The sequence below is a fragment of the Denticeps clupeoides genome, chromosome 1 (genome assembly GCF_900700375.1).
Source record: "Denticeps clupeoides chromosome 1, fDenClu1.1, whole genome shotgun sequence".
In the NCBI taxonomy this organism is placed as follows: Eukaryota; Metazoa; Chordata; class Actinopteri; order Clupeiformes; family Denticipitidae; genus Denticeps; species Denticeps clupeoides.
The window spans coordinates 27,705,560-27,732,685 of NC_041707.1; the positions used below are offsets into that span (position 1 = coordinate 27,705,560).

At 39.2% G+C, this 27,126-nt stretch overlaps 1 protein-coding gene across 10 annotated transcripts in view; it reads left to right on the forward strand.

The window, feature by feature from the left end:
* Positions 1–2,197: 2,197 nt before the first annotated feature.
* The window catches only part of dctn1b (dynactin 1b), a 53,262-nt gene continuing 28,333 nt past the window's right edge, over positions 2,198–27,126 (forward strand). The window contains exons 1-13 of one of the 10 annotated variants that reach the window (XM_028998356.1): positions 2,198–2,564; positions 2,726–2,801; positions 4,056–4,201; positions 12,123–12,374; positions 12,637–12,715; positions 13,931–13,962; positions 15,465–15,485; positions 17,576–17,593; positions 20,085–20,105; positions 22,530–22,700; positions 22,837–23,034; positions 24,810–25,014; positions 25,100–25,178. In XM_028998356.1, the coding sequence (XP_028854189.1) occupies positions 4,070–4,201; positions 12,123–12,374; positions 12,637–12,715; positions 13,931–13,962; positions 15,465–15,485; positions 17,576–17,593; positions 20,085–20,105; positions 22,530–22,700; positions 22,837–23,034; positions 24,810–25,014; positions 25,100–25,178 (1,208 nt within the window). In that variant the 5' untranslated portion in view covers positions 2,198–2,564; positions 2,726–2,801; positions 4,056–4,069. Of the gene's footprint in view, positions 2,565–2,725; positions 2,802–4,055; positions 4,202–8,455; positions 8,560–12,122; positions 12,375–12,636; positions 12,716–13,930; positions 13,963–15,464; positions 15,486–17,575; positions 17,594–20,084; positions 20,106–22,207; positions 22,241–22,529; positions 22,701–22,836; positions 23,035–24,809; positions 25,015–25,099; positions 25,179–27,126 lie in introns of those variants that run through there. The other 9 variants (XM_028998338.1, XM_028998403.1, XM_028998347.1 and 6 more) reach the window with 9 other exon arrangements.

A 27,126-nucleotide genomic window follows, 5' to 3' on the forward strand; every position in this document is an offset into this window, starting at 1 on the left:
TATCACCCTGTATGATGTACAGCAAGTGGATAGATTCTAACATTAGGAACCTCTGGGACCGAATCATCTGTAATATTGTGGTTTCCTCTCATTTCAAATAAATGAACTTAGCCAGCCCTCCAGAACCTTAATAACCTTATTGGTTAACAAAATAGGGATCATTTGTAGTGGATAGAGTAGCCTAGTTAACAAATTAATTTTAAAAAGAGCAATTCTGCTAAGCCAAGACAGAGGCAAGAAAGCCCAGCGATCCAGGATTCTTCATTGCACCAAGAAGGGGAGTAAAATTAGTTTTAAATAGCTGGTCGAGATTCCTAGGTACAAAAAACCTGAGGGAAAAGTCACTGAAAGCCAAGAGGCCCACTGGCATAGCCTGAGACTTGTCAAGGTTAATTTTGTATCCAAAAAAGGTACCAAGCCTTGAGGTGATTTGGATAAGATTAGGAACAGTGGCCTTGTTAGAAAAATCAGGATATAATCAGCATAAAGGAAAATTGTGCTCCCTATCTCCCACCCGTACCCCAATTATTACTCATTCAAACTGATAGGGATAGGGGATAGGGGCTCAATAGCAATATCAAAAAGCAAGGGACTAATAGGGTCACCCTATCTATTACCATGGTGGAGGGAAAAATTATCGGCCCTCACACATGTTGGTCAGAACCACTGCTGTTGGACAATTATACAGTAACCTGATCCACCTGATAAAGTTGTCTCCTAAATCAAATTGTTCAAGAGTGTAAAATAAATAGGGCCTTTCTACACGATCAAAAGCCTTCTCAGCATCCAGACACAATAGCAGAGCCATTTCTACTCTGGTACAGCTGTATAACTTTTAAGAGATGTCATATTATCCCAAGAATTATGATCTTCTTTAAGGATATGAGGCATAAAAAATTCCAAGCGTATGGTGAGGAATTTTTGGTCCGCATTAAGACGTGCAATTAGTCTGTAAGAAGTACAAACCTGGGCATTTTCCTTTTTTAAGAATTAAAGAAATATTTGCCTCCCTTAGAGATCCCGGGAGGATCTCTTTAGAAGTGAGGACTGGAATCTCCAGTGCGTTGACAAAGCTGTATCCTGATGCGAATAAACCATATATATAGGAGCATGGTTGGAGAGAATGATATTGCCTATAGTGCAGATTCATGTATTAGATGTACTAGTTTAATTTTTATAGAAGGTATGGAAAAGCAGCATGTGGAAGTTTGTCCAGGGATGGATTAAGGTGACAATTCGCCCCCTACAAAAGAGTGTTCTGATTCCAATCCAGAAAATTCTGTGAAAATTTTAGACAGAAAGTCATGAGAGTGACCTGGATGGCAGTAGATATTCAACAAAGATAATGCCTTGCCTGAGAGAATTCCCCTACCAATTAAATAATGCCCATGAGAGTCCCTGAGACATCAAGGGATATACATATCAGGGACTTACTAACCAATATAGTGACACCGCTGCTAAAAGAGGAATATGAAGTTGTGAAAACCTGCCAGACCCAACTTCTCTGTAGCTTAACAATGTCCTGGTCCTCCAATGGGGTCTCCTGCAGGAAAGCAATAGATACATGCTCTTTCTTTAAATAAGACAAAATCTTGACAAAACTATACAAAATGCCTCTGTTTATGGACCTATAATATTTTTCCAAATAAGCAGGTAAATGGACAAATGAAAATTTAAGTATTTTCATAGTAACCTGACCCGTCATCTCCTAAGACAGAAAGTGTATTGGCAAAAATATCTAATCCTTTCATATTGTATGTTCTTGTTTCTTGAAAGTGCAATAAAACGTGTTTACCTAAAATAATAAATAATCGTGATTAATGACCGTGATTACAATATTGATCAAAATAATCAGGATTTTGTCCATAATTCTGCAGCCCTTATATACACACACTCACACAAAAAATCATTTAATCTGTGTTGTGTTTATGTATGGTCAGGTCGATGGCCAGGTATCAGTAGTACGTGTACTTTTGACATGGTTTATTGCAGCAGCAATAAAGGGTTCTTATCTATCGGTCTAAACTGTATTATTTACAGTAATTTCCCAGCCAAGGACCAATAAAGCATCTATTATCTTAAAGACACAATAAGACACAATAAGATTTTCTTACTATGCCCAGCGGTATGAATCACTGGTAACCCAAAAACTACAGATCCCATAACGCACTGCTTCAGTTGTCGTTTGGAATTAATAAAATGGCAACCCTACGTGATACGGGCAAAATGCTAACGTCTAGATAAACAGTGTTTGTACAGTCTGTGTTGTACAGGGCATTATGCATTTACGCATTGTGCCCATTTACCTTAGCATCACATGGCATACTAACTTGTGTGCCCTGGGTGCAATCCCTACTAGGAAAGGAGCAAATCCTTTCATATTGTCAGCTGATAGCAATCGCGTAATGTGTAATCGGTTCAAACGTGAACTGCCGCACGAGAACAAAAAAACTAGCGTCAGCTAAATTGTGGTACATGGGGTGGACATCATGATGGCCAGGATAAAACGTGAAGAGGTCACGGCCACCCGCACATCGATCCCACCCCTTCGTCACTGCAGAAGAGTAAGAACGATGCTTTCACGTCTCCGATTTTTCGCTAGTAGCTTTCCTGAAAACGAGTCGAAAAACTCGCTTAATAGAGCGGCAAAACAGCTAAGTTGGCAATACTGCTCCGGTCCAGATGGTGGCGGTAATAGACTATAAGATGTTCTTATCGTTTTCAGTAAACGTCAGTCGTCTGGAATTAAGCGAAGAAGAACGGGCCTTTCGGCGTGCAAGCAGTTTTGGTCAGTTGAACAGGTCAGTTTGCTCACCATACGATGCTTACTTAGCCATCGTACTCATGCTGTAAGACTACTCAGGTCAATGTGCGGCTCAACTATTATTTTTATAGTGGTCAGTAGTGACTTTATTGAAGTCTAAAGACTTAATCCCAAGAACTAATCCACTTTAACGGGCTCAAATTTTACATAATGGTAATTTATGAGTATAGAATGTAACATAACCACGTGGATTGAAGTTTTTCATCGTTATGAAATATTTCGTCTACTGAGTAAACAGAACCGAACCCGTCAATTGTGGCGCTGCACTCTGAATCCTATTGTTTTCTATGGGATGCGAGCCTGAAGAACGTCTCCTGCTGGGCCCACCCGAGCGTCTAGTTGCGCGGTAAAACCACTCTCCAAGAGCCTTGTTATTGACCGTGTAGAAATAGCACGCGACTAATATAGACCTACTTTCCAGTATGTTAACTGGAATGATAAGGTACCACAATTTGTGTGGTAGGATCGTGAGGGTGGTGCTCAGTAACCACGGTGTTAACTTTTTGAGCCCGCGACACTGAGCTAACTGAGAATTTCACGTTTTTTTTTTTTTTTTTTTTTTTTACTTTAATAAATATTTAGTTCTTTGTTATTCCACCTGCTTTACAGTACATCAGTACAGTTAATCTCCACTTCAATCCTGTAAAGATTAAATTATTCCTGCAATGTGTAATGTGTATTTGTAAAATATGAGACATTAGATCTGTGAACTACTATGCAACAATCTCAAATACATGTTATTTTTAGGAGTTGTGTTGTTAATGTTTATTTTGTTTAAAACAACCTGTTGCATGACTGCAGTACGTCTGCTCGACATTTGCATCTTGCACAAACCACTGTCAAAAATTCTTATTTCCCTTACAAAAGTGAAGTGATTTTCATTGTGATACACAGCACAGCACACAATGAAATGTGTCCTCTGCATGTAACTCATAACCCTTAGTGGGCAGCTATGAAAGGCGCTTTCGGAGCAGTGTGTGGGGATGGTGCTTTGCTCAGTGGCATCTTGGCAGTTTGGGGATTTGAACTGGCAACCTTCTGAAATTTGTTTGTCTTCTAGGCCACCACTTAACTTATCTTATCTTGTTGCTATATTAAACATTATTAACAATTCAAAACTCTTGTCTATTTACTAATTTAAAACCAGATGACACTTTTGGTGGTATTTGAAGCATGTGGTGGCTTGTTGCTTTATTATGCTTTGCAGTCACTGTGTTTATGGTGATCCTAGGTAATCTGCTCCACATGGCTGGTGTGCAGATCCGACATTATGAAGAGGAGGATGATGAGGCAGTGAAGGAACTCTTCACAATGGGCATGAGTGAGCATGTGCCCTCTTCCTTCATCCACATGCTAAGACAGCCGCTGACACAAATGGTGTGTGTGTGTCTGTTTTGTATTCTTCTGGCCAGCTCCAAATCCATCATGTTGCCAGTTCTCACCCTCACACTTGTGCTGGCTGGAGGAAGGCAATTAATGTCCTACATATTCAACTGCTACATTGAAGAGTCACTGCAGCGTGACCTCAACCATGTGGATGAGACCTACATGACACCCATTGATGCCTGCTTCTGGGTGGCTGAGAGTGAGGGCCATATAGTTGGAACAGTAGCATGCTTGCCATCTGAAAAGCACCCAGAATGCCTTGAACTGAAACGCATGTCAGTTAGGCGCTCACATCGTGGTCTAGGAATTGCTAAAACACTGTGTTGCACAGTGGCAGAGTTTGCACAGTCCCATGGTTTTCAGGGGGTTGTGCTTTACACATCAGTTGTACAAACAGATGCGCAAAGATTGTATGAACACATGGGATACCAGCAAGTTCAGCAATTTGTCATTCCTGATTTAATTGCTAAGCTAACCAACTTTTCACTCTTTGAATACAAATTAGATCTTCAGCCAAGGGCCCACCGGTGAACAGAATGGTCATATTTCTGTGTCTTGATATTCTTCAGTCTGAACAGGGACGTGTTTGGTGCTCATAGCAGCTAATCAAAACTGGGAAGTACTGAAGGCTCTTACTTTTCAGCATGGACAGGAAATTATAGGGAATTTGGGTTATCACGGCATGTAATTTTAGCAAGTTAGCTATTGATTTGAATATATATATTTTTTTCCCTATTATTTTCCATTTTAATCTGTCCAAATATATGAGTGTACACATGTTTCACAGAGTGGCACCTCAAAATATCCTGATTCTGGTATTGCGAAGGTTCTGCATTCTAAAGCACTTTTTTTTTTTTTTTTTTTAAATTCCTCTTCCTCTTCTAGTTTTTATTTTAATTGATGTTCTTCAATTAAGTGATTGTTTAATTTTGCTTTTGTGATCATGAAATGGTCTGTTAAATTATATATCTGCATGTAATTAGTTAGTTAGTAATTTAAAATAATTAATTAAAAGCAGAGCTGTCTAAAAAAAATCCCTTTACTGTGAAATTAATTGTGTTGACTTTCCTCAGTTGAATGTTTTCTGTGTTCAGGACTGTGGGTCTCGAACGAGGAACAGACAGAAGAGGCTGTTCTTTATATAAAAACCTTATTAATACATTCCTTAAATGGTTTAAGCTTAAACTGGTGAATATCCTGTCAAAATGACATTCAAAATGTGCATGTTTAGTGTGGATTTTAAACATTATACGCAAATTTATTTCCAAAGAACAATGTCATTCATACATGTATTTCAGAGTCTATTTTACTCACATCATGGGGCAGACTCCCGCGCATGCCCCATGATGAAGTTCATATTGTAAGCTTATGGCTGGAGTTTTAATTTTAAACCCTGTTTAAAACCCTGAGGATTTTTAATTCCTTAGATCGTCCGACTTTAGATCACCATTTATTAAACTGATGTAAGGTTATAAGTCTTCAATAGTGCACTGTTCTGTAAAGCATTGTAATGCAGTGTGTTTCTAAAATATTTCTTATTTAGTGCAAGTAACTGTTGCTTCACAATGGACTATTTCAACATGAGGCACATCTTGTGTTCGTGTCATTTCTGTGAACGCCCCCTTACTTCTATGGGCCTCTCTCCTCAATATCATTTAAAGATACAGACACAGAAATGGCATGTCCTTAATCTCATTGGCTGTAATTCTGCACTGAAGCTGAACCATTCAGCACCCTTGCTCTTTGTATTTTCCATCTTTCTAACACCACTGACTGAATTCTGTATTCGACAGACAATCATATAACTCATAAAAATCTGGAATCTCCACTTTATTAAAGTCATGTATGCCCGTGAACTTACACACACATGTTGTTGTTGTTTTTTTTTTTTTTTTTTTTTTTTTTTTTTTTTTATTGCTGCAGCCAATAAATGCTGAAATGCCTTGTGACCCAAACATCAGACCAGCTCCCTGGGAATTGTCCTGGTATTCCTGATTAGGCACTCCGGGCCTGCCTAAGCTATAAAAACTCTGGAAGACATTGAGGGTGTACAGTGGGGCAAAAAAAGGATTTTGTATCCACCGATTGTGCAAGTTGTCCCACTTGAAAAGCTGAGAGAGGTCTGTAATTTCAACATTGGGAGACAGAATGTAGACAAAAATAAATGGAATCACATTTTTAAAGAATTTATTTGTATAATGGTGCAGAAAATAAGTATAGGTATTAAAGGTACACCTGTGAAATATTCATGCTGTCTTATCAGCACCTTGATATATTTGATGTGAACAATATTTGAGATTAATTGGTGTTTTGTGTATGTATAAAATGTTTCAGATCAGTTCAGTTTATGAAAGTGAAGTGATTGTCATTGTGATACACAACACAGCACATGGTGCACACAACAAAATGTGTCCTTTGTTGCAGATCTTTCTCTTACAGAAATACGCAGTTGTGGAAAGGCTCAGTCAGTTTTTTGGAATTCAGACAGTCTCTGTGTTTAAATCTAGAAAAAACTGAAGACTCATCCATTCACTCTGGCATTCTGTTAAAATCCCTGACACTGTGTCAATTATTAAAGTCCATTATGGGACTATGAATACACAGTCACCTAATTAAGCATAGACAGTGTTAAACTTAGTTAGGGTGTTGGGCCACTATTTCACTACTGTACTGCCATAACCTTGTATTTCTACAACAGTTGTACAATGAATCGAACACCCAGGCAACCTCCAGTGTCCAATGATTAGACCACCAGAGAGGTGCAGGTGTCTACATGTACTGCTGGCACCACCATGACCCCAAGTCCCACCAATCCAAAAATTTACTTATGACTGAGCATCATCAGCATGGACAATCTTAGAAATATTGACTTCTTGCTCTTATGACTCTTGTTACCCCAGTGTTAACAGTAACATTGCAATGATGCCCATTGCACTCTCTTGCTACCCTGGCAGGGGGGGTTCATCTCTGAACGACACTTTCCTAAATTTCCTTCTTTTTTTCTCCATGTGAGATTTCTTGGGAGTTATTCTTTTTGTCCAGAGAGGGGTTTCATCTGTATTGGTTGTTAAGCCCATTGAAACATACTGCTTGTGATTTTTGGCTATACAAAAAAAAAATTGTTATTGTTGTTGCTCCTTTGTTGACCTTTGTTGTGGATTGTCATGCTGGAAGATCCAGCCACATTTCATCTTCAGTGTTCTCACTGATGGAATGAGGTTTCTGCCCATAATCATACAGATCATTCATCCTGTGGGCTTTGTTAAAAAAAAATCTCCAAAGCATAATTTTTCCACACTCATACTTCACGGTGGATATGGTTTTCTTGAGATGCATCCCTCCAAACACAAGTTCTATTTTGGGGTTATGGCTTCAGAATTAAATAATGTTTTAGTTTTTCATATATGTCCTGTCATATATTTGTTACTGTGGTTCTACGGGATATAGCTTCATATACAAAGCGTCACACTTTATTCAAAATTCTTTATTTGTCACGTACACAGTCATACAAGGTATGATATGCAGTCAAATGCTTTTGTATATACAATGAGGAACATGCCACGTGTGAAGGAGCATGGGAATGGAATAGGATTATCATTTCATTATAAATGTCCGATTTGAGAAGGTTATCTAATTCTCCGCCCCGTAGCCATTGGTAGAACGTGTGCTACGTCAGCTGCATACAGACTTAAGCCAATGTCGAATGCACTAGTAGTTTTGTCAGGACCACGTCTGCTAGCAAACTGACCATGCCGATAGGCATGTAATTTTGTTTATCCATATCAGAACAAATAAGCTCTTCTCACCCATAAAGACGGTAAACTCAAATGATAAAAATTAATTGACTTCTTCGAGGATCATTTAGTGCATTGATCACTTAAAATTTGTGTGAAATAACATGTCTATAAGGAGAAGGTTGTTTTCAAAGTCAGAAATTTGGTAATCAATGTTATGGCAGGTAGACTAACTTTGAGTGCAATGCTCACCAAATATGTAAATCACATATTTATTGAAGATCACATTCAGATTTTTCCTTATAGGTTTTCGGTATATATTATAAAAAATATTTTAATAAGGAGGTTTCAGTGCAGGAAATTGAACAAAAGCACGTTTAGAGTGCCCTATAAAAACCTTAGCAAGCAAGGGAAATATACGTGCATACAGTGTCTTCTACATCTCATGTCAACGTTCAGAAACGGTTAGCGTCACCATGACCCGGAAGTGATTTTTTTTTTTTTTTCGGGTGCCACTCCTTTTTGCTGCGCTTGTTGTGTCGTATTTATGCACAGGGCAAGGAGTCCCAGGACTGGCTTCTGTAATCACCGATTTCAATCATTTTCGCGTTTACGGTAAGCGTATTTTTGTGTTAAAATAAGATACATGTTTCCTTATATTGTGATTGTCTATGCCGACATTGTAGCGACCGTACGGCGCGAGCCTCAGTTTCAGCTAACAGCATTAGCTACGTCGCGTGTGCTATTCTTATTGTTGGGTTTTTAATTCTTTATATGATTGTTTTATTGTTGAGTTTTGGATTCTTTCGCCTGTTTTTTTAAACTTAATCTGCTATATGAGATTTAATAACTGAAAATATTTTGAGTCCTCAGTTAAATGTGTTGAGTGATCTTGTGCACGCATCATTATTGTGAGGCTTTGTCCCTAAGACAATTGCACTTCGTTTAGTCACCAAAACTCATACACTGTTTGGCTGTGCTATAGGACTAATGTTATATTTAATGATGTGTATTTTGAACTTGTCCACAATGAGACCCACAACAGTCCTTTGTTATTGAATCCCCATATTATATACACATTTTATGCATATGTGAAAAAATCAGGTTTAATACGCTACATTTATGCAGTGCTTGGGTGGAATATATTAACTTAAACCAGTCATATACACAGGAAGTAATTAGTTGACTGCTTTTTATATAATCCAGTGACTGTTTACATCTGCTTACTGAATGTGGTTAGTTACATTGCTTCTGTTTGTTTTCCATTCAGACTGGTTTTATTTTTACTATTGCATGTCAACTATTAAATATTTCTATTTCTGAGAATTGTTATTGTCTATCTTAACTAGTTGCTTAGTTTTTTGTAGGCCAGTGTATTGTCTGCTACTGATCGAATGACTGCTATAAATATACATTAATTAAATGTGCTAAGACAGGCTTGGCATCAAATTTGTCCTGACAACAGAGCAGAAACTTTGCCTTTATGTAAACTTTGTTTTAGTGCATCCATTTTCTCAATTAATTTTTTTCATTCTGTACTTTCGACTGAAAGAACTTTAGACAGAGCATTCATGCCCTAGGACCCTCTCTATCTTTAAAAGCATTTATCCCCCAGTAAGTTGCTGAGTAGTTGGTGACATAGCAGAACAAGCTGCTTTTGGCGCAGTGGATGGCCTAGCGGGTAAGGAAACAAACCCGTAATCAGAAAGTTGCCACTGAGCAAAGCCCCATCCCCACACAGCTTAGGCACCTTTCATAGCTGGTCACTGCTCACCAAGGGTGATGGGTTAAATGCAGAGGACACATTTCATTATGTGCTGTACTGTTAAAAAGTCAAACCTTCTTTAAACTTACACAACATCTATTAGGGGAACATGGTTTAGAGAGTCATATGGAGCAGAAGCTCCATTGTTGGGGTGGCTGAGGTCCTTCACTCTTCCTGGCCCTGGTCCAGCAATGCTTACTGTAGGTTGATTGAACGTCAGGCAGCTTGGTACAGATGATGCGTTCAGCTGATCGAACCACCCTCTGTAGGTTCTTGCCTGTCCTGCATGGTGCTATTCCCGAACCAGGTTGACATTTACATTACATTTACAGCATTTATCAGACGCCCTTATCCAGAGCGACTTACAATCAGTATTTACAGGGACAGTCTCCCTGGAGCAATTTAGGGTTAAGTGTCTTGCTCAGGGACACAATGGTAGTAAGTGGGATTTGAACCCGGGTCTTCTGGTTCATAGGCGAGTGTGTTACCCACTAGGCTACTACCACCCTTGAGGTTGAGGTGTAGGTGTTTCCCATCAGGATGCTCTCTATGGTGCCGGAGTAGAAATTTCTGAGCACCTTGGAGGGCAGTCGAAAAGTCTCTCAGGCGTCTGAGGTGGTAGAGACGTTGCCGGGCCTTTTTCACCATGGTGTTGATTTGACAGTAAGTGTAAGTGAAGTGATTGTCACATGTGATACACAGCAGCACAGCACACGGTGCACACAGTGAAATTTGTCCTCTGCATTTAACCCATCACCCTGAGTGAGCAGTGGGCAGCCATGACAGGCGCCCGGGGAGCAGTGTGTGGGGACGGTGCTTTGCTCAGTGGCACCTCAGTGGCACCTTGGCGGACCCGGATTCGAACCGGCAACCTGCTGATTACGGGGCCGCTTACTTAACCGCTAGGCCACCACTGCCCCGACAGGTCCTGCGTGATGTGAACACAGAGGTAACGGAAGCAGTCCACTCTCTCCACTGGGCTCCTGTTGATGACAGGGGTCTGGTAGTTCCTCTCCTGCTTGGTACTAAAGTTCACCATTTAACTCATTTGTCTTGCTGATGTTCAGGTGGAGATTTTCTCTGGCACCAATTTCCAACCTCCAGGTAGGCTGTCTCATCGTTGTCAGAGATCAGGCCCACCACGATCAGTCATCAGCAAACTTAATGATGGTGGTGGAGTTTGTAGTGGCTGCACAGTCGTGGGGCTCAACGTCACTTAATGGACAAACAGCGTCACCTGGCCATGCCGATCCTTCATGTCATTGGCAGGCAGTCAGTGTTGCTTGTGAACATGGTGTGTCTCAAATTGTCATCGGCAGACTTGCATGAAGCGACAGAACTACTGGCTCAGTTCATGGAGTGGAGTCCCATGAGTGACAGACCGCAATGATGACCAGTACTTAAGGACAAACGCTCTCAGACATTGTTATGCAACTGCCACACAGTTGCAGGCCCCTTTACAAGATGTGAGGGGTACTATGGTTTCCAACAAACTATTTGCAACCAACTCCACCGCTTTGGCTTGAATGCCAGACGACCGTTGCAGGTGACTCCACTGACACAGCCGTGAATGCTTGCAGTGGGCACAAGACCATCATAGAACCAATCATCCCCCAAATCCGCCAGTACTGTTCATGGATGATAATGCTCCACCACATCATGGCCAAATTGTCACAGCTTGACTTCAGGAAGTTGGAGTGCCTCATATGGTATGGCCATCAATGCTATAGAGCATGTCTGGGATGAGAGGTCTTCGAAGCAGAGACTGAATGATTGTAGCCCACCCCCACATGACCTGACATAACTGCGTGTAGCACTTGTGGAAGAGTGTAATGCCTCAGAACAACATGAGGTTACTGAGGAGGGTTGTGACGTTGCTGTCAAGCTGTCATATCAGCAAATGGTGGAAACACCCGCTACTGACATTGTCAATATTTGTTTATTTGGGGCTTTTTTTATTATTATTTATTTTTGGGGTAATAAATATTAAACTAATGAAAACGCTTTTTTTTCTCATGAATTCTGAGTTTAGAACCTGTCTGAACGCGGCTGTAATCCCCCAGGTTACGTGATCAGCAAGAAATGGTGTATACATTTCTTTTAAGTAATTTTTTTGGTCTTGAAAATATATATATATTTTTTAAACATGTGGTAGTAATCTCCTTCTCATCAAATACTAGTATTGTTTTGGCCTATATCCGAGGTATAGGTATCGGAGCTATGAAAGTCTGATCAGTGCATCACTTCCTGAATCCCCTACTAATAAGAATCAACCCTGTCTATAAGATACTTCTAATTATATGGTTTCATAAACTGTACCATGATCCACCTTGGGTTGTCTGTTCATGTTGGCCAGTCAGGACATTGTTAACCTATTATTTTTTTTGTAATTTCTCTTATTTGTCTATTCCAGAGTACAACTTACAAAAGCAGCAGAATGAGCTCTGATGGAGGTGGCAGGCCAGTGAAGGTTGGGTCTCTGGTGGAGGTGATTGGCAAGGGGCACCGTGGAACAGTGGCATACATAGGCACCACTCTGTTTGCCTCAGGGAAATGGGTGGGCGTGATTCTGGATGAACCTAAAGGCAAAAATGATGGCACCGTGCAGGGTAAACGTTATTTTACCTGCCAGGAGCACCATGGCATTTTTGTTCGACAGTCACAGGTAAAATGCAATGAATGGCACATAATATTGAGTGTAAACATATACAATAATGCACTGATCATGCAATGTCATTTTGAGGTTGAGGACAAGAGACACTTTTAAAAGCATGTGACTAGCTTTTAAAAATTACACACTATACTGCATATAAATGAACTATGAAGTAGTCAGTTCATTCAGTCAGCAATGTTTATCTGACCAAAATCAAATACATTACACATTAGCATGGTAAACTGCACAAAAGCAATGTAACATGTTAATGCAGATTCAACTTGTGGATGATGCTGCTGACACAACTTCCCCTGAGACCCCTGAGCCTCCTTCTTCCAAAGTGACAAAACGAGGTTAGTGCTTCACACACACACGCCCTGTGCATTTGAGAATATGCGTAATTGAAACAACTTATATTTTAGGCAGTGTTTGTCCAATCCTTAACCAAATTGTGTGGAATGTGTAGTTAGGTCTTTGACTAGATGCTATGGGGCAAAAGATGACCCCAAATGAGGGCTTATGAGCATTTTAATAAATTGGGATGAGCATTTTAATAAATTATTGATTTACTGAGGTGTGACATTTAACAGACATTCAAGACCTTCAGTGACCTTATTTAGATTAAATTGTAATTTTCTTGTTGTCGAACTTGTGTACAGAATCTACAACAGAGTAAATAAAATATATGTATTCATAGTTGGGGTCCTAGTGAACCGGAATTGATCTCTTCATCGATGGTAACTTAAGCACGTTGTAAGTCGCTCTGGATAAGGGCGACAGCCAAATGCTGTAAATGTAAACAGGTGTAATTACAGGGTAACAGGGTCATTCCATGTCAATTGTCTAAATTGTCACACTCGATCTTGGACTTGGCCCCCAAATGAAAACTGAACTTTTAATCCAGCACATACAGACACATAAATGTTTGTAATACTTTTGTCTCTGCTTTGTTGATTTGTTCTCCACATCCTTCCAGGTGTTAGTAGTGCATTGGGTAGTTCTGTAATTAAGTTTAAAGTTTTGTAAAATTTCTGTAAATTTTAAAGTGAAGGGATTGTCCCTTGTGAAATGAATTTCAGCAATCTCTGTTGTTTTATTTGCTTTATTCCAAACATATGCAGAAATGTCTTTTCCATGACCATGAGACACTGGTTGTTAAGAGAGACAATATTAATGTTTCAAATGTTTACAGCATTTAGAAGACACCCTTGTCCAGAGTGGCATACAATTAGTAGTTACAGGGACAGTCCCCTCAGGAATAAGTGCCTTGTTCACGGACACAATGGTTGTAAATGGGGTCTGAACATGGGTCTTCTGGTTTATAGGCGAGTGTGTTAGGCAGTAGGCTACAACCACCCTGTTAACATTTAAAAACAGTGGTAAATAACAAATTCCAGGCTCTTGCCTATCTGCCCAGCTAAATCCAGGGGGCACCATTAACAGTTACTTGGCTAAGAGGTCAACATTTGTTTTTCTCTTGTGAGTATAATACACATCTTGCCAGAACTGAAATCTACCAATATACCAAATGGTGTGAGATTTTGAAGTGTTACTTTTTCTTTTTTCAGATATTATGGACACTCCCAAAACCACTAAACCGGTAAGATGAAAACTATTTAAACAAACGCATTTTTAAAATGTTTTTCAAATGTTAACTTATTAACAAATATTAACTATAAAACAGGTAATGCTTAAAGCGTATTAATTTAAAGTCATATGTCATTTAAATATTTAATATTGTGTATAGATTAGACAGTGTTCATGTATTCTGGTAACCTACCCAATGTTGAGTTTGTTGCCACAAAAACAGCTTGACTTGTCAAGGCTTGAACTCTACTAGACCCCTCAAGGTATGCTGTTGTATCAGATAACAAACCTTTGTTTTGAGGCTGTTCTTCTATGGATGTTTGATTGGATTGAGATCTGGAGAATTTTTAGGCCAATTCAAAACTTCAAACTCATTGTTTTCTTCAAGATTTTTTTTGGCAGCATGACAGGGTGTTTTATCTTGCCAAAAGAAGGTGGTGGCATCAAGGAGTACCTTTTCCATGAAGGGGGTTTTCCAGGAATTTAACAATGTTCATGTTTCTCCATTGGCCAATTGTGATGTTTATGTGCCCATTGTAGGCACATTTCTGGTCCATATGGACTCTGTGGCACTCAAAATGCAACATTCAGTGTGTTCTTATACCTTTATTTTGGAAACTGCATTAGGCTTTTCTTTTAATTTGACCAGCCTTTGCTTTCCGCATGCCTCAATGGTCCTTGTCCACCGTTTTCCTACCTTGGACCACTTTTGGCATAATTTATTTTAAACAAAACGTATTCATTTGATTACTCAGATATTGAATAATGATATCAAGGGCTGTTACAATATGTAATATTTTTCCCCTGTGAATAGATAATTAGAACAATAGATTCGATCTATGACCCTATATGATAAATGTCATTAGCTGGCCTGACTTGTTTACAAGAAAATGGCAAAAAACAAAAGCCTTAATGCATTTGTATGCACTATGAATGGCAACAAGTTCAGTGATGAAAGTGATGCAGACAGATTTTATGGAGCAACATGGGGGTATCTGAAAAGGAAGTGAAGCATTTTGTTTTACTGTAACTAACAGTTAGTTTAGAATTTGTTTTCATATTACTTTATCTGTAAATTAATAGACTGAGCAATAAATAGTTCTACACTTTCATGTTGGTTGCACCAATCAACACAGACAGTCCTGTTTTAGACTGAACAAAGGCTAACAAATATACACATTTACACATGTGTACTGAGTGGTCACCATCACAAGGAGAGTGCATTTGGAATAATGAAACCATACATGTTGTGTAGCCCAAAACACAAGCCTATTTAGCATGTAAAAAAAAAAAAAAAACTTGAATGTAATTTTAATTTGATGAAATGTCGTTTGAAAGTATGACAATCTATGTTGCACTTCACACATTTATCAGACACCCCCATCCCTGCTACTGCACAAATTTCTTCACAAATAACCGTTTAGTTTTTGGATAATTCACACATTTACAGGTGTGTGCACATATGATACTTAAACAATGACTTCTAACTGCTGCCATTTCCTCTCCCCTGTGCAGCGGGGAGCGAAACCCAAAAAGGTGCTGCATGTTTCACCTTTGGTTACTATAGCAATATAACCTTTTCTGGACAAGCTGCATGGCATTATAGCATTTTCATTGCCCATAATTCCTTTTTACTTTTTTTTTAATCCGTTCTCTGCAAGTGTGTGTCTTTAGGTAAAGGTTTTGAGATAAAAAGCTTGGTCTGGCTTACTAGCTCCCCACCAGTTCAGAGAGCTACAGTCCATTGCATGTAAAGCAGTGTAGCTGGTTTTATATGTGTGTCCATTTGTCATGTTTATTTTTTGTCAATTTTGCATGATAGTCAAAATGTATTTTTGATTAAAGCCGGATTTATTTCCACTTCATTTAACATAAATGTAACAAATTGGGTGAAAGCAACATTACTACATACCATCATACCATGCCATTGCAACAGTAGGGATGAAATTAGGAATGAACAGAGTAATATGATGACTGAATTGGATGCCTATTACTGACATAATGAACTTTAGATTCACATATGCTATGCACTTCATTGAATCAAATGGGATTTTAAAAATAGATATGAATGTATTTGATATGTGGACATGTTTCAAAAAAGGAACACATCCATGTCAATCTCTCAGATGATCTCAATGAAAGCTACGGTGAGGTGTCTTTGGCACCTTAACAAAAACTGGCCTGACTATCCAATCGTTACTCTACACAAACCCAGAGACAGTGTGACAGACACAGCAAGGACTATTACATGGACATACAGGTCCTGTCTGTCATTTGGGTTTGTTGTATGTGATGTTGGAAGAATTATTTTCTGTGAAAATGGTCATGTTATATCAGCACCGTATTATGTAGTTTTTCAAAAATGACTATTGTTTAAATGGGATATGAATAATTTTTATTTTTATTTTATTTAAAAGCATCATCATTGCATAAACCCACATAAAGCGTACTGCATTCACTTGAGAAACAATAAATCTTCTCCTGCAACAATTCCTCACTTTGCCTACCAAGATCAGTGGGACTAATGTGACATGCTTGACCAATGAATCACATTCAGGCTTGCTGTGTGGAGAATGAAAACACAAGCAGGCAATTACTGAAACTGAGATGTAACTCACCTGTGTCTGCTAGTGCCTGCTGGTGACATAGCAATTAAGGAAACGGACCTAGTTGAAATCACCAAAGGTGCCACTGAGCATGGTACCTTCCCCACACAGCTCCCCGGCCGCCATTCATTGCTGCCCACTGCTCACTAAGTTAATAGGTTAAATGCAGAGGACACATTTCATTGTGTGCTCTGTCTTTTAACTTTGTGCTATTAGCATTACCTTATATAAGCATGCCTGCTGGTCCTGGAGAAACACTGTGGCTAATCTGACAAAGCCCATTCTCATTTGTTTGACATCGCAGATAAGGTAGGACATGGTTGCTTCTGTTCTATTGAGCTGACAGGCTAAATGAGGCTAGAGAGTTTTTTTTTTTTTTCCCCTCCCTGCATCTGTCTTTCTTGCCTGCCTACTTCTATTCTTGGTTGGGGTGGGTCTGTGCATTGATTTGTGTTATTCTTCATGTAGGGTGGCAATTGCTGTGGAGATTATTAGATGTCCTGAACCTTTCCAAAAGGTTTAGTGCTGGGTTTATACTGTAGAAGTGCTTCTCAATTATATTCTGGTACACCTCCCCATTAAAAATGTAAACATTTTGCGTGGCACTAATTGTCATTTAAAAAAAAAAAAGGCCATTGTGGTGGATTGAACAGTGTTTTGTATGCTTTTTTCTGGCAAGCCTGGCTTGCTTTCTTTGTTTTAATTAATCACAATTCTGTTGGGTTGAGGTCAGGGCTCTGTGTATGCCTACCACTTTGTGGCCACGTTGTTATTGTTCTCAATACAGTAGTTAGTAGTGAGGAACAAATATACACCTTTGGCCATGGAAGTGACTGGAACACTTGAACCCACTATTTTGGCAAAAATGTGTATGGTCCAGGACTGCAGCAGGCTTTCTGTGTTGTATGCATGTTGTCTGCTGTCCTCTGTACTTGACGTAGTGAATGAACATGTCCTTTTTCTTCACTATTTGTTTGTGTATGTATACCCTTTCCTTTTTTTCTGCTGAAATAATGACAGATGCCTGCACCTCGTAAGGTACACAATCGATTTTCTTTTGACTATCTCTGTGTTCCATCTTTTGGTCTCTTTCTATCATATGCCATATTATAAGCAGAGTTTTAGATAAACCCAAGCTAATTTTGTGCTTTTCTGTAATTTAATTCTGTATTGGAACAAGCAGGTCTATTCACAGTAAGGCACAAACAGGTTTGGGTCATTTTCTGAAACAAGTAAGGGAGTTGTACTGGAGAAGACAAGGAAAATTAGGTAGTCCTCATCTAGAGTTAGAAATAATGGTATAAAAAAATGCTTAGCATGGGCTTATATTGGGGGTGGGTTGTTGAGTAGGCCCAAAAGTTTCCAGATGTTACGGGAACGTCGAGAACTAAGAATGTCACTAATCCTAAAGGTTTGCTTGATTTCTAGTAGCAGTATCCTAGTATGGTTTTCTATGTATGTGTGTGTGCTTAGGGTTATATTAAATTAATCATGACTGCGTTTGTGTACTCAAGGTAATTTCACAGTATATAAGCAGACACTCTCAGTGGAATATGAACAGAAGCTAAACGTGCAGTTGAGGTCATTCTTATTAATTCGTTCAGGCTGTTATGCATTGGATTTATGTGCATTTTAATTGGTGTCATCTTGTTTCCTGACGTAAAAAAAAGTTTGTGCATTGCTGACGTAATAGAAATTGTTCTTATCATGAAATGTGTGAATGTAATTAATTATTTCTTACGAATTTTTCTATGCCTTCATATCATTTGTTCACTGTTTAACCTGCTAGTGTTTTCTTTAAGTCTTTATCATTTTATCATTTATTTATCATGACGTTATCATTATCACACTGTACATTAACACTCATTTGGTTTGGGCTTTTGTAAGCACTTAATGCTGGCTAATCATTAGGGGTGGGAATCAGCAAGGACTTCATGATACTTTACTACACATGGGATACACAATATATTGTTATATATACATGACTATATATTGGGATATTCTTTAGTTCCCTGAAAATGTAAAAACAGAACTGAAAGAGTGCTATGTACAATCTTGGAGGCTGACAATATACTAATAATTCAGCCTAAACATAACACTTTAACACACTGAAGTAGTGGACATCAAAAACGTTAAGATAAAATAACTAACATTGAAAACAAGAAACTGTGCCCAGTCAGATATTTAAGGCTGATGTGTTGCTTGTTGAGGAAAAAAATGTGCATGTGCACACAGACGCCCATTATCAGTAAACAATGTGCAAATTAAAGAAAATAACACTCAAACATTATTTGTATGTGTTCACTATACTTTAAAAATAAACATGGATACAAATGAGAAGTTTGTGTTGAAGCAGGTTCAGCAACTTTTGCTTTTCACACAGTACATTGTTTGCTATAATGCTGCATTTGAAAAAGCTACTTATTCTTCTAAACCTTTCCAGCAATCGGGGCACTAAATGAGCTGCTGTGTATCACATGTGACAATCACTTCACTTTAAAGCTTGTAGCGCATGCTGTGAAGCTAAATTCAAGGTGTGAGTAAACAATTTAAACTGTTTTACATTGGCAAGCTGTGCTGCAATGTCCACCATTGCAGGGTGCTTGCTTTTTACGTCCCATTTGTCCACTGCCCCTTTCAGTTGCTCGATGATGTTACTGCCACTATGGCTCTCATGAAAAAACACTTGCCATTCCCAATTAATGTGCTGCGACATTATTATAATGTAAGAGATTCAGTGCCTCGCGAAGTCCAGCAATGCACAAACTTTTTTTTTTTTTTTTTTTTTTCCCCCCCCCTTTCCCCCCCAACTTACGTTGCTTCCCCATACATCCTGGACACCATACTGCTCCAGGGTTTTGACCATGTACCTGAACAGTGTTTTCAAACACATTATAGGGCAGAAATCCTGACAAACAAATGCACTACCGAATGAGTTTTTTTGTTTTAAATATGCTTCGGTTTATACTGGATGGTTTCAGCTCAAATGAGCTCATAAATCGGTGGTGTAGGAGAACTTTTTTTCAAGTTCATACCACTGGGTTTATTTTTAAATGTTCAATGGTGCGACATAATGTCAATCGCTCGGTTGTCATGTTTTGCCAAGTGGTAATTTAAGTACAGTTCCATCTACAGGAGTGGAGGTTGCAGTGGAACGCTGCTGATCTCACTAAATAAAATAGCACCACCCGGTGGACTAAATATGCATACAAAAATATCTATATTTGGTGTCCCTGTAGTGATACATTTCTCACTACGTAAAATATTGCAATATTATACTGTATTTTTCCCCACCTCTACTGATCGTGCCGTAGTTATCATTATTGCTTTATTACAACCCCTATTGCCGAATGCAGATTTGTTGCTTAAATTGACAACAGATTGTGCTTTTATCATGAACAATGACCTGACCTTGACTTTATCTTTTCTGACATTTCAACTCTGCCTCTGCCTTACTGCTGCCTGACACTGGTGTGTGTGTGTATGTGGATTTGGATGTGGGTGCATGTGGATGTTCTGTGTTCTTCAGACCCTGGCCAGAAGGCCCAAGGTGAGCTGAGATCCAAAGTAGCAATCAGTTTGTGCCAGGGAGGTTCTGGGGCATACAATAAGTTGTCAGTTTAGATTGAGGTCAATTTTTTTTTTTTAAGCCCAAAATCATATAGAAGATGTCTCAATGGGCTTTGACAGACCCTTACAGTTTAAACCTCCAAGTATTTCTGGATACAAATGTACAATCGTGGTATATTGATGAAAGTAATGAAAGGGTAGTGCAGGGTAGGTTTTAATTTGTCCAGTGTCATGGTCTGCTATGACATTGGTCTCTCTAACTTCAGCACTTGCTGATTGGCTGAGGTGACCCTCTGGTACATCGCTCACTTTTCATTTCTGCAGCTCATTGTCTGGATCCAGAGTATTTAAGAGAGACTTATTAAATTAGGGTGGATGGTATTGAGTGGTTATGGCAGGATGCCTGGATACACGAGTGCAACAAGGCCCCCCACAGTCTATTAGAATAGCTTACGTCAAGTCAACTTTATTTCTAGAGCACTTTAACAGCAGTCCTTCTGCACCAAAGTGCTGAACAAGCATAAAAGGCGAGAATGCTATAACCTTGTGCATGTAACTGTTAAAAAATGCTTGGCTCTGAGACTCAATACATTTTTGGGACCAGTATCAGTTTTGTGAGTGGAAACTTAATTCAGGGTAGTAGTCTGTTAGCAGGTCACATAAGTCAGGAGCCAATCCATTTTGAGCTTTGTATGTTAACAATTTTTTTCAGTTGATGCAGAATTTTTACAATGCCCCAACCTCCCCCTCTAACTGTTTTAGTGATACAGTGGCTACAGAAAGTATTCAGACCCCCTTAAATGTTTCACACTTTGTTATATTGCAGTCATTTGCTAAAATAAATTTTAACACCCCATATTGACAGAAAAACACAGAATTGTTGACCACTCCTTTGTTATTTTAGCTGTGGGCTTAGGGTCATTGTCTTGTTGGAAGGTAAACCTTCAGCCAGTCTGAGGTCCTGAGCACTCTGGAGAAGGTTTTTGTCTAGGATATCCCTGTAATTGGCTCTTTCCCTCGATTGCAAACATTAGTTCTGTCCCTGCAGTAACGACACCACCACAGCATGATTCTTTCACCACTGTGCTTCACTGTTGGGACTGTATTGGACAGGCGATGAGCTGTGTCTGGTTTTCTCCACACATACCACTTAGAATTAAGCCCAAAAAGTCTCATCAGGCCAGAGAATCTGTCCTTTTAAGTGTCTTTTAGCAAACTCCAAGTGGGCTATCATGTGTCTTCCACTGAGGAGAGCCACTCTGGGGCCACTCTGCCATAAACGTTTTCCCCATCTTCCACAGTGATCTTTGGGTTCTTCCTTACCTTTCTCACAAAGGCTCTTCTGGAGTGCCAGCTCTAGGAATGGTTCTGGTCATGGCTAACATCTTCCATTTAAGGATTATGGAGGACATCGTACTCTTAGGAACCTTAAGTGCAGGAGATTTTTTTTGGTGACCATGGCCAGATCTGTACCTTCCTTCATGTATGTCTCTGAGCTCTTTAGGCAGTTCCTTTGACCTCATGATTCTCATTTGCTCTGACCTGCATTGTCATCTGTAAGGTCTTATATATAGACAGGTGTGTGGCTTTCCTAATCAAGTCCAATCAGTATAATCACATCTGGACTCAATTGTAGAGGTGTAGAACCATCTCAAGGATGTACAGAAGAAATGGACAGCACCTGATTTAAATGTCACAGCAAATGGTCGGAATTCCTGGGACTGTGATATTTCAAATTTTGTTTTTGTTAATAAATCTGAAAAAATGTCTGTCAATATGGGGTGCTGTGTGTATGTTGAGAAAAAATTAACTTAAATGATTTAGCAAATGGCTGCAATATAACAGAGTGATAGTGTAAGGGGGTCCGTACCCACTGTGTGTGTGTATATATATATATATATATATATGACTGAAAAAAATTGTGCAAACTATAGTATTCCTTGAGCAACATTTTTTAATTCTTTATTTTTATGTTCTCAACCTTCAAGGGCTTCAAGTGACTCATACAATACCAATTATTGTATGCAAATTCTGTAATTGAGAGGAAGGAAATGCAGACTCATCTCTTTCCACTACTGTTATGCACTTATTTCATGCATGTATTTGCATTTGGATGTAAGTGTTTTCTTACTGTGTATCTGTGTTTATCTGTGATTGATAGACATCTGTTTTACACCTCTTTACAACAGTTGTGTGCAAGATAGTGTAGCTGATATCAGAAACCATTGATTAAAAATGGCAAAGTCCGATATCCCAGCAGATGAATTAACTTCAGTTTGTTCTCCACAGTGGGGGAAAAAAAGTTTCAGTGTTTTTTTTTTTTTTTGCTTGTTTTTAATTTCACTCTGTTTTAATATAAAAAAAAAAAAAATCTTCTCCTTTTATCCCTCCCATCTTTAACAAGTCCACAAGACCAGTTGGGAGCAAGATCGGCTCTAGCTCCGCATCAGCTGCCGAGATGAGTAGCAGCGAGCCTAGTACTCCAATTCAAACACCACTGGCTGCTCCTCTTATCCCTTCCCCTGCTGGGACACTTCCCTCACTTTGCCTTCCATCCATGATGGGTCCAAGTAAGGTGTGATTGTTTGTTTTATTGTTTTTAATTATTCTTTACAGTTTTCCTGTTGCCATTAATATGGATGCAAGGCTTTTCACTTAATTATTTAGTTTGATCTGCAACTTCAACTGTCCTATTTTCACTTCTCTCTCAGGAGGAGGAGGCTCTTCGAGGGCAGGTTAAGGACCTGGAGGAGAAGCTGGAGACTCTGAAGTTGAAGAGACAAGAGGACAAAGCCAAACTGAAGGAGCTGGAGAAACACAAGATTCAATTGGAACAGCTGAGTGAGTGGAGGATGAAAATGCAGGAGCAGCAGACTGAACTGCAGAAACAGCTTAAGGAGGCAAAAAAGGTACATATACACATTGAGCCTGATGTGGCTTTCATTTGTTTTTTGTTTTTCTTTGCTTAAAATGTCTTATCTTCTGCTTACTTATCCACAGTAACATATTGTAAGGGTGCCTAACCTTTGCATGTTTGTGTAGTAACCTTTTTTTTCTTTTTCTTTTTTTTTTTTTTTTACTAATATTAGAATTGAACAGGGTCTCTGCGGATCCTTAAATCTTAAATTCGAAATGACTAGTAATCCTTAAATCCAGATTAAGGTCTTTAAAAGTACTCAAAAAAGACCCAATACATCAAATTGTCATAATATCCTAACCAAAGTGCCTATTCTCACTGTGCTTCTCTTCAGCAAGAGCTGCATCTCATTACATTACATTTACCGCATTTATCAGACGCCCTTATCCAGAGCGACTTACAATCAGTATTTACAGGGACAGTCTCCCTGGAGCAACGTAAGGTTAAGTGTCTTGCTCAGGGACACAATGGTAGTAAGTGGGATTTGAACCCGGGTCTTCTGGTTCACAGGTGAGTGTCTTACCCACTAGGCTACTACCACCTTGCATCTCATGCCAATGACGTCAGTCTATTGTTGCAACTTTGCCAGGTGGCAGCAGAGGTCCATTCTTTTAAGAAAGTAACCTTCACAGAACTCAAATTGTGTACGTAACAGAAAAAAAAAAAAAACAATACAATTTTTGGGGCTATGCCCATCATGCTGCCTTCAACCACGATGCTGCCCTGAGCGATGGCCCATGTTGCCCATGTCTAATTTGCATACAGAGGTGGGTAGAATAGCAAATATTTTTACTCTAATATGACTAGCGAGTAGCAAATTATAATACAGTAGTCAATAATATAGTAGTCATCTAATGTAGTCCTCAAGTAAGAAGACAAAAATATCTAGTGTTAAAACTACTCAACTACTGTTTAACTGTAACTGTTTGATTGTAATATATAACAGAAAAAAATATAAATTGATTTATATTTTTATATAAAATCAAAATTGGACAAAAATATAAATAATATTAATAACTTATTAAAGTATGGTTTGTTCTAATTAATGGACTAAATCAGTGTACAAACTGCTAAGTGTATGTGTTAACCTGGATATTAATTTAAACAGCTAAATGATAACTAACTAATTTCTCTATAGATAATGTATAGTGGTCTACTTTGCATATAGCACAATTTAACAAAATGTTTACAAATTTTATGAAAAACTTGGACTCATTTGTTTCCTTTGGTGATTGTTTTAAAAAGTCTTAAATTTGGCTTCCTTAAATCTGCAGAATTTAAACCTGCCTGAAGGGTCTTAATGATTGTAAACTGGAATACTAATCTCAGTTCAGGATAAACATGACCACAGCAAGCTTCTCCTCTATTGTCTTGTTTACTGTGGTGTTAAGTTATTAAAAATAAGTATTGAACATGTCACCTCTGGGGGAGTGGTGCCCTAGCGGTTAAGGAAGTGCCCCCGCAATATGAAGGTTGCCGGTCCAAATCCCGGTCCGCCAAGGTGCCACTGAGGTGCCACCATCCCCTGTTATTGTGTGTTTCACAGTTGTTTCACAATAACAGTCACTTCACTTATCTATGTTCTATGTAAATGTAAAGATGATATCAATATGCAGTTCTCACCAGATGTTTGTAACAATCCATGGAATCCACACTTGCAAAGAAATCAAACAATAGCTTAATTTATGTGCAATAGCATTGAATTGCTGAGTTACTTGCTCTCTTATTTCAGTGTGTCTTTAGTTCATTCAGATTGTGGTTTTGTAGGAGGCTAAGGAAGCTTTGGAAGCGAAGGAGCGGTATATGGAGGAGATGGCAGACACAGCAGATGCTATAGAGATGGCTACTTTGGACAAGGAGATGGCAGAGGAGAGGGCAGAGTCATTGCAACAGGAGGTGGACTCACTGAAAGAACGGGTGGAAGAGCTAAGCATGGACCTTGAAATACTAAAACACGAGATAGAGGAGAAAGGTAAGCAGATCTACATGAATATAAATTCACAGATTTCCACATTGACAATCACATTATCACTCACTCTGATAATAATGAACCACAGGATCAGAAGGTGCTGCCTCCAGTTACCATGTCAAACAGCTGGAGGAGCAAAACGGCAGACTGAAGGAAGCTCTGGTCCGGTGAGTTGGATGTAATTTGAGGCTGTAGTTGTATTTAATTCTTAAGTGTGTGATGAGACCGACAGCTTGGCTCATTTACCATTTCCTGGTCAAGCTGCAAAGTACGGACTGTGAACAACTCAGTCTGTACAGAGTAGCCAAGAGGCAGTACAGAGAGAAACTGGATGGCTTCTACTCTTTTGTTGACCCAGGGAGGATGTGGCAAAGCCTGCAGAACATCACAGAATATAGGGCCACCTCCAGCACCATCAGCCATTCAGGCAGCCTGCTGAATGATCTCAACGTGTTCTACAGTTGCATTGAGAACTCTCAAAACCTGCAGACTTTCCACACCCACTCCCGCCTGCTAGAGGTTTCAATAGAACAAGTACAGAAAGCACTGAGGAGGGTGAGGCTTAAATACCTGGTGGTCCAAATCAGTGAGGACCTCATATGGTCATTGAACACCACACAGCTCATCAAAAAGGCTCAACAGGGTCTGTACTTCCTGAGGAGACTGAGGAAGTTTGGCTTGTCAGACAAGATTCTCAGCAGCTTCTACGGCAGCATTGTGGAGAGCACACTGACCAGCTGCATCTAAGTGTGGTACAGCAACACTACTGCTGTGGACCATATATGCAGTGAGTTGCAGTGAAGATTGTAGATAGCAGAGTCTGAAGGAGAGATGCTTCCATCCTTAAGTACTCCACATACCCCCAACAATGACTCTTCACAGTTCTGCCCTCGGGATGAAAGTTTACAAAAAGTGTGTATCTATAACCTCCCAACTAAACAACTCATTCTTCTAGCTGAACTACCTCAATTGTAATTCTTCAATAAGACTCATTAAACGCTTTTGCACATCATACTAAGCTATTTGCACATCCTCAATCTACCTCAGTGTAATTTCACATTATAGTCCTCACCAACTTTTTAGTCTTATTTATATTAAACGTAGCCTAACTCTGCGTTTGTATGTGGACAGCAAAAACAAAATTGAACAGAGAAATATAATTTCTTCTATACACATGACAGTAAACGCTTTGAATTAATCCTTGAATCTCTAAATGCTAGCTCACCTTTCTTGCCAGAGATAGTGTCATGTAATTTTTTTTTCATTTGTTGATTGATGTGAGGATAGACATTCATACATATAGAGGGTATAGGGAGCAACCAATATCCAGCTGGACTGTCCAATTGTCTTTGGTGTTGTTTTAATATAACTTTACATACATCCAGGGTTTGAATTTAATCTTTGCACTTTTTGTGCAAGCAAAATGTACATTTGATGTATGTGTAAATGTAGCCTCAAAAATAACCTGTTGAATGTAAAGCTAGAAAACAGCAGAATGACCAAAAGTGGAGCCCAGGGCTTATTCTTTGCCAATGCTGATGTCATTATTGACTTAAAATTGGTGGGGGTGTATCTTCTGATGGCATGCTGACTGCTATTGGATCTTGTCAGACCCCTAGTAGTTCTTGAAGCCATAAAGTAGTAGGTGTATCGTCTTTTGACAGATTTTTTTGACAGATCCATTTCAGTACAACAAAACAAGTATGGGATAACCTCTGCATGCCCAGATGAAGACATGTTTAATCACACCTATAGGCAGAAGATGGGGCAAAAGTGGATGGTGTACAACTCACTAAGGACACTTTTATGCTAGTATTAAACAAGCACCTCCATGTGTACAATTTCAATATATTAACACTTTGCTATTTCATAAAGGCTTGCAGCCCAGGGGACTAGTCCACTACAGTAGACCTGATGTGTCATATCGCAGTTCATCCAGATCATCTGGTGGTGATTTTGCCCTCGAAAGTGAAAGCACATCAGCACACAGTTGCTGTCTTGTCACGCCTGCAGTGTCTGGGGGGTTTTCATCAATGTACTGTCCCCAGCTCAGGAAAAAAATCCACGTCTTGCCAGTGTGCTTATTTATCAGAGCGCAATGGCCACGCTGCACAG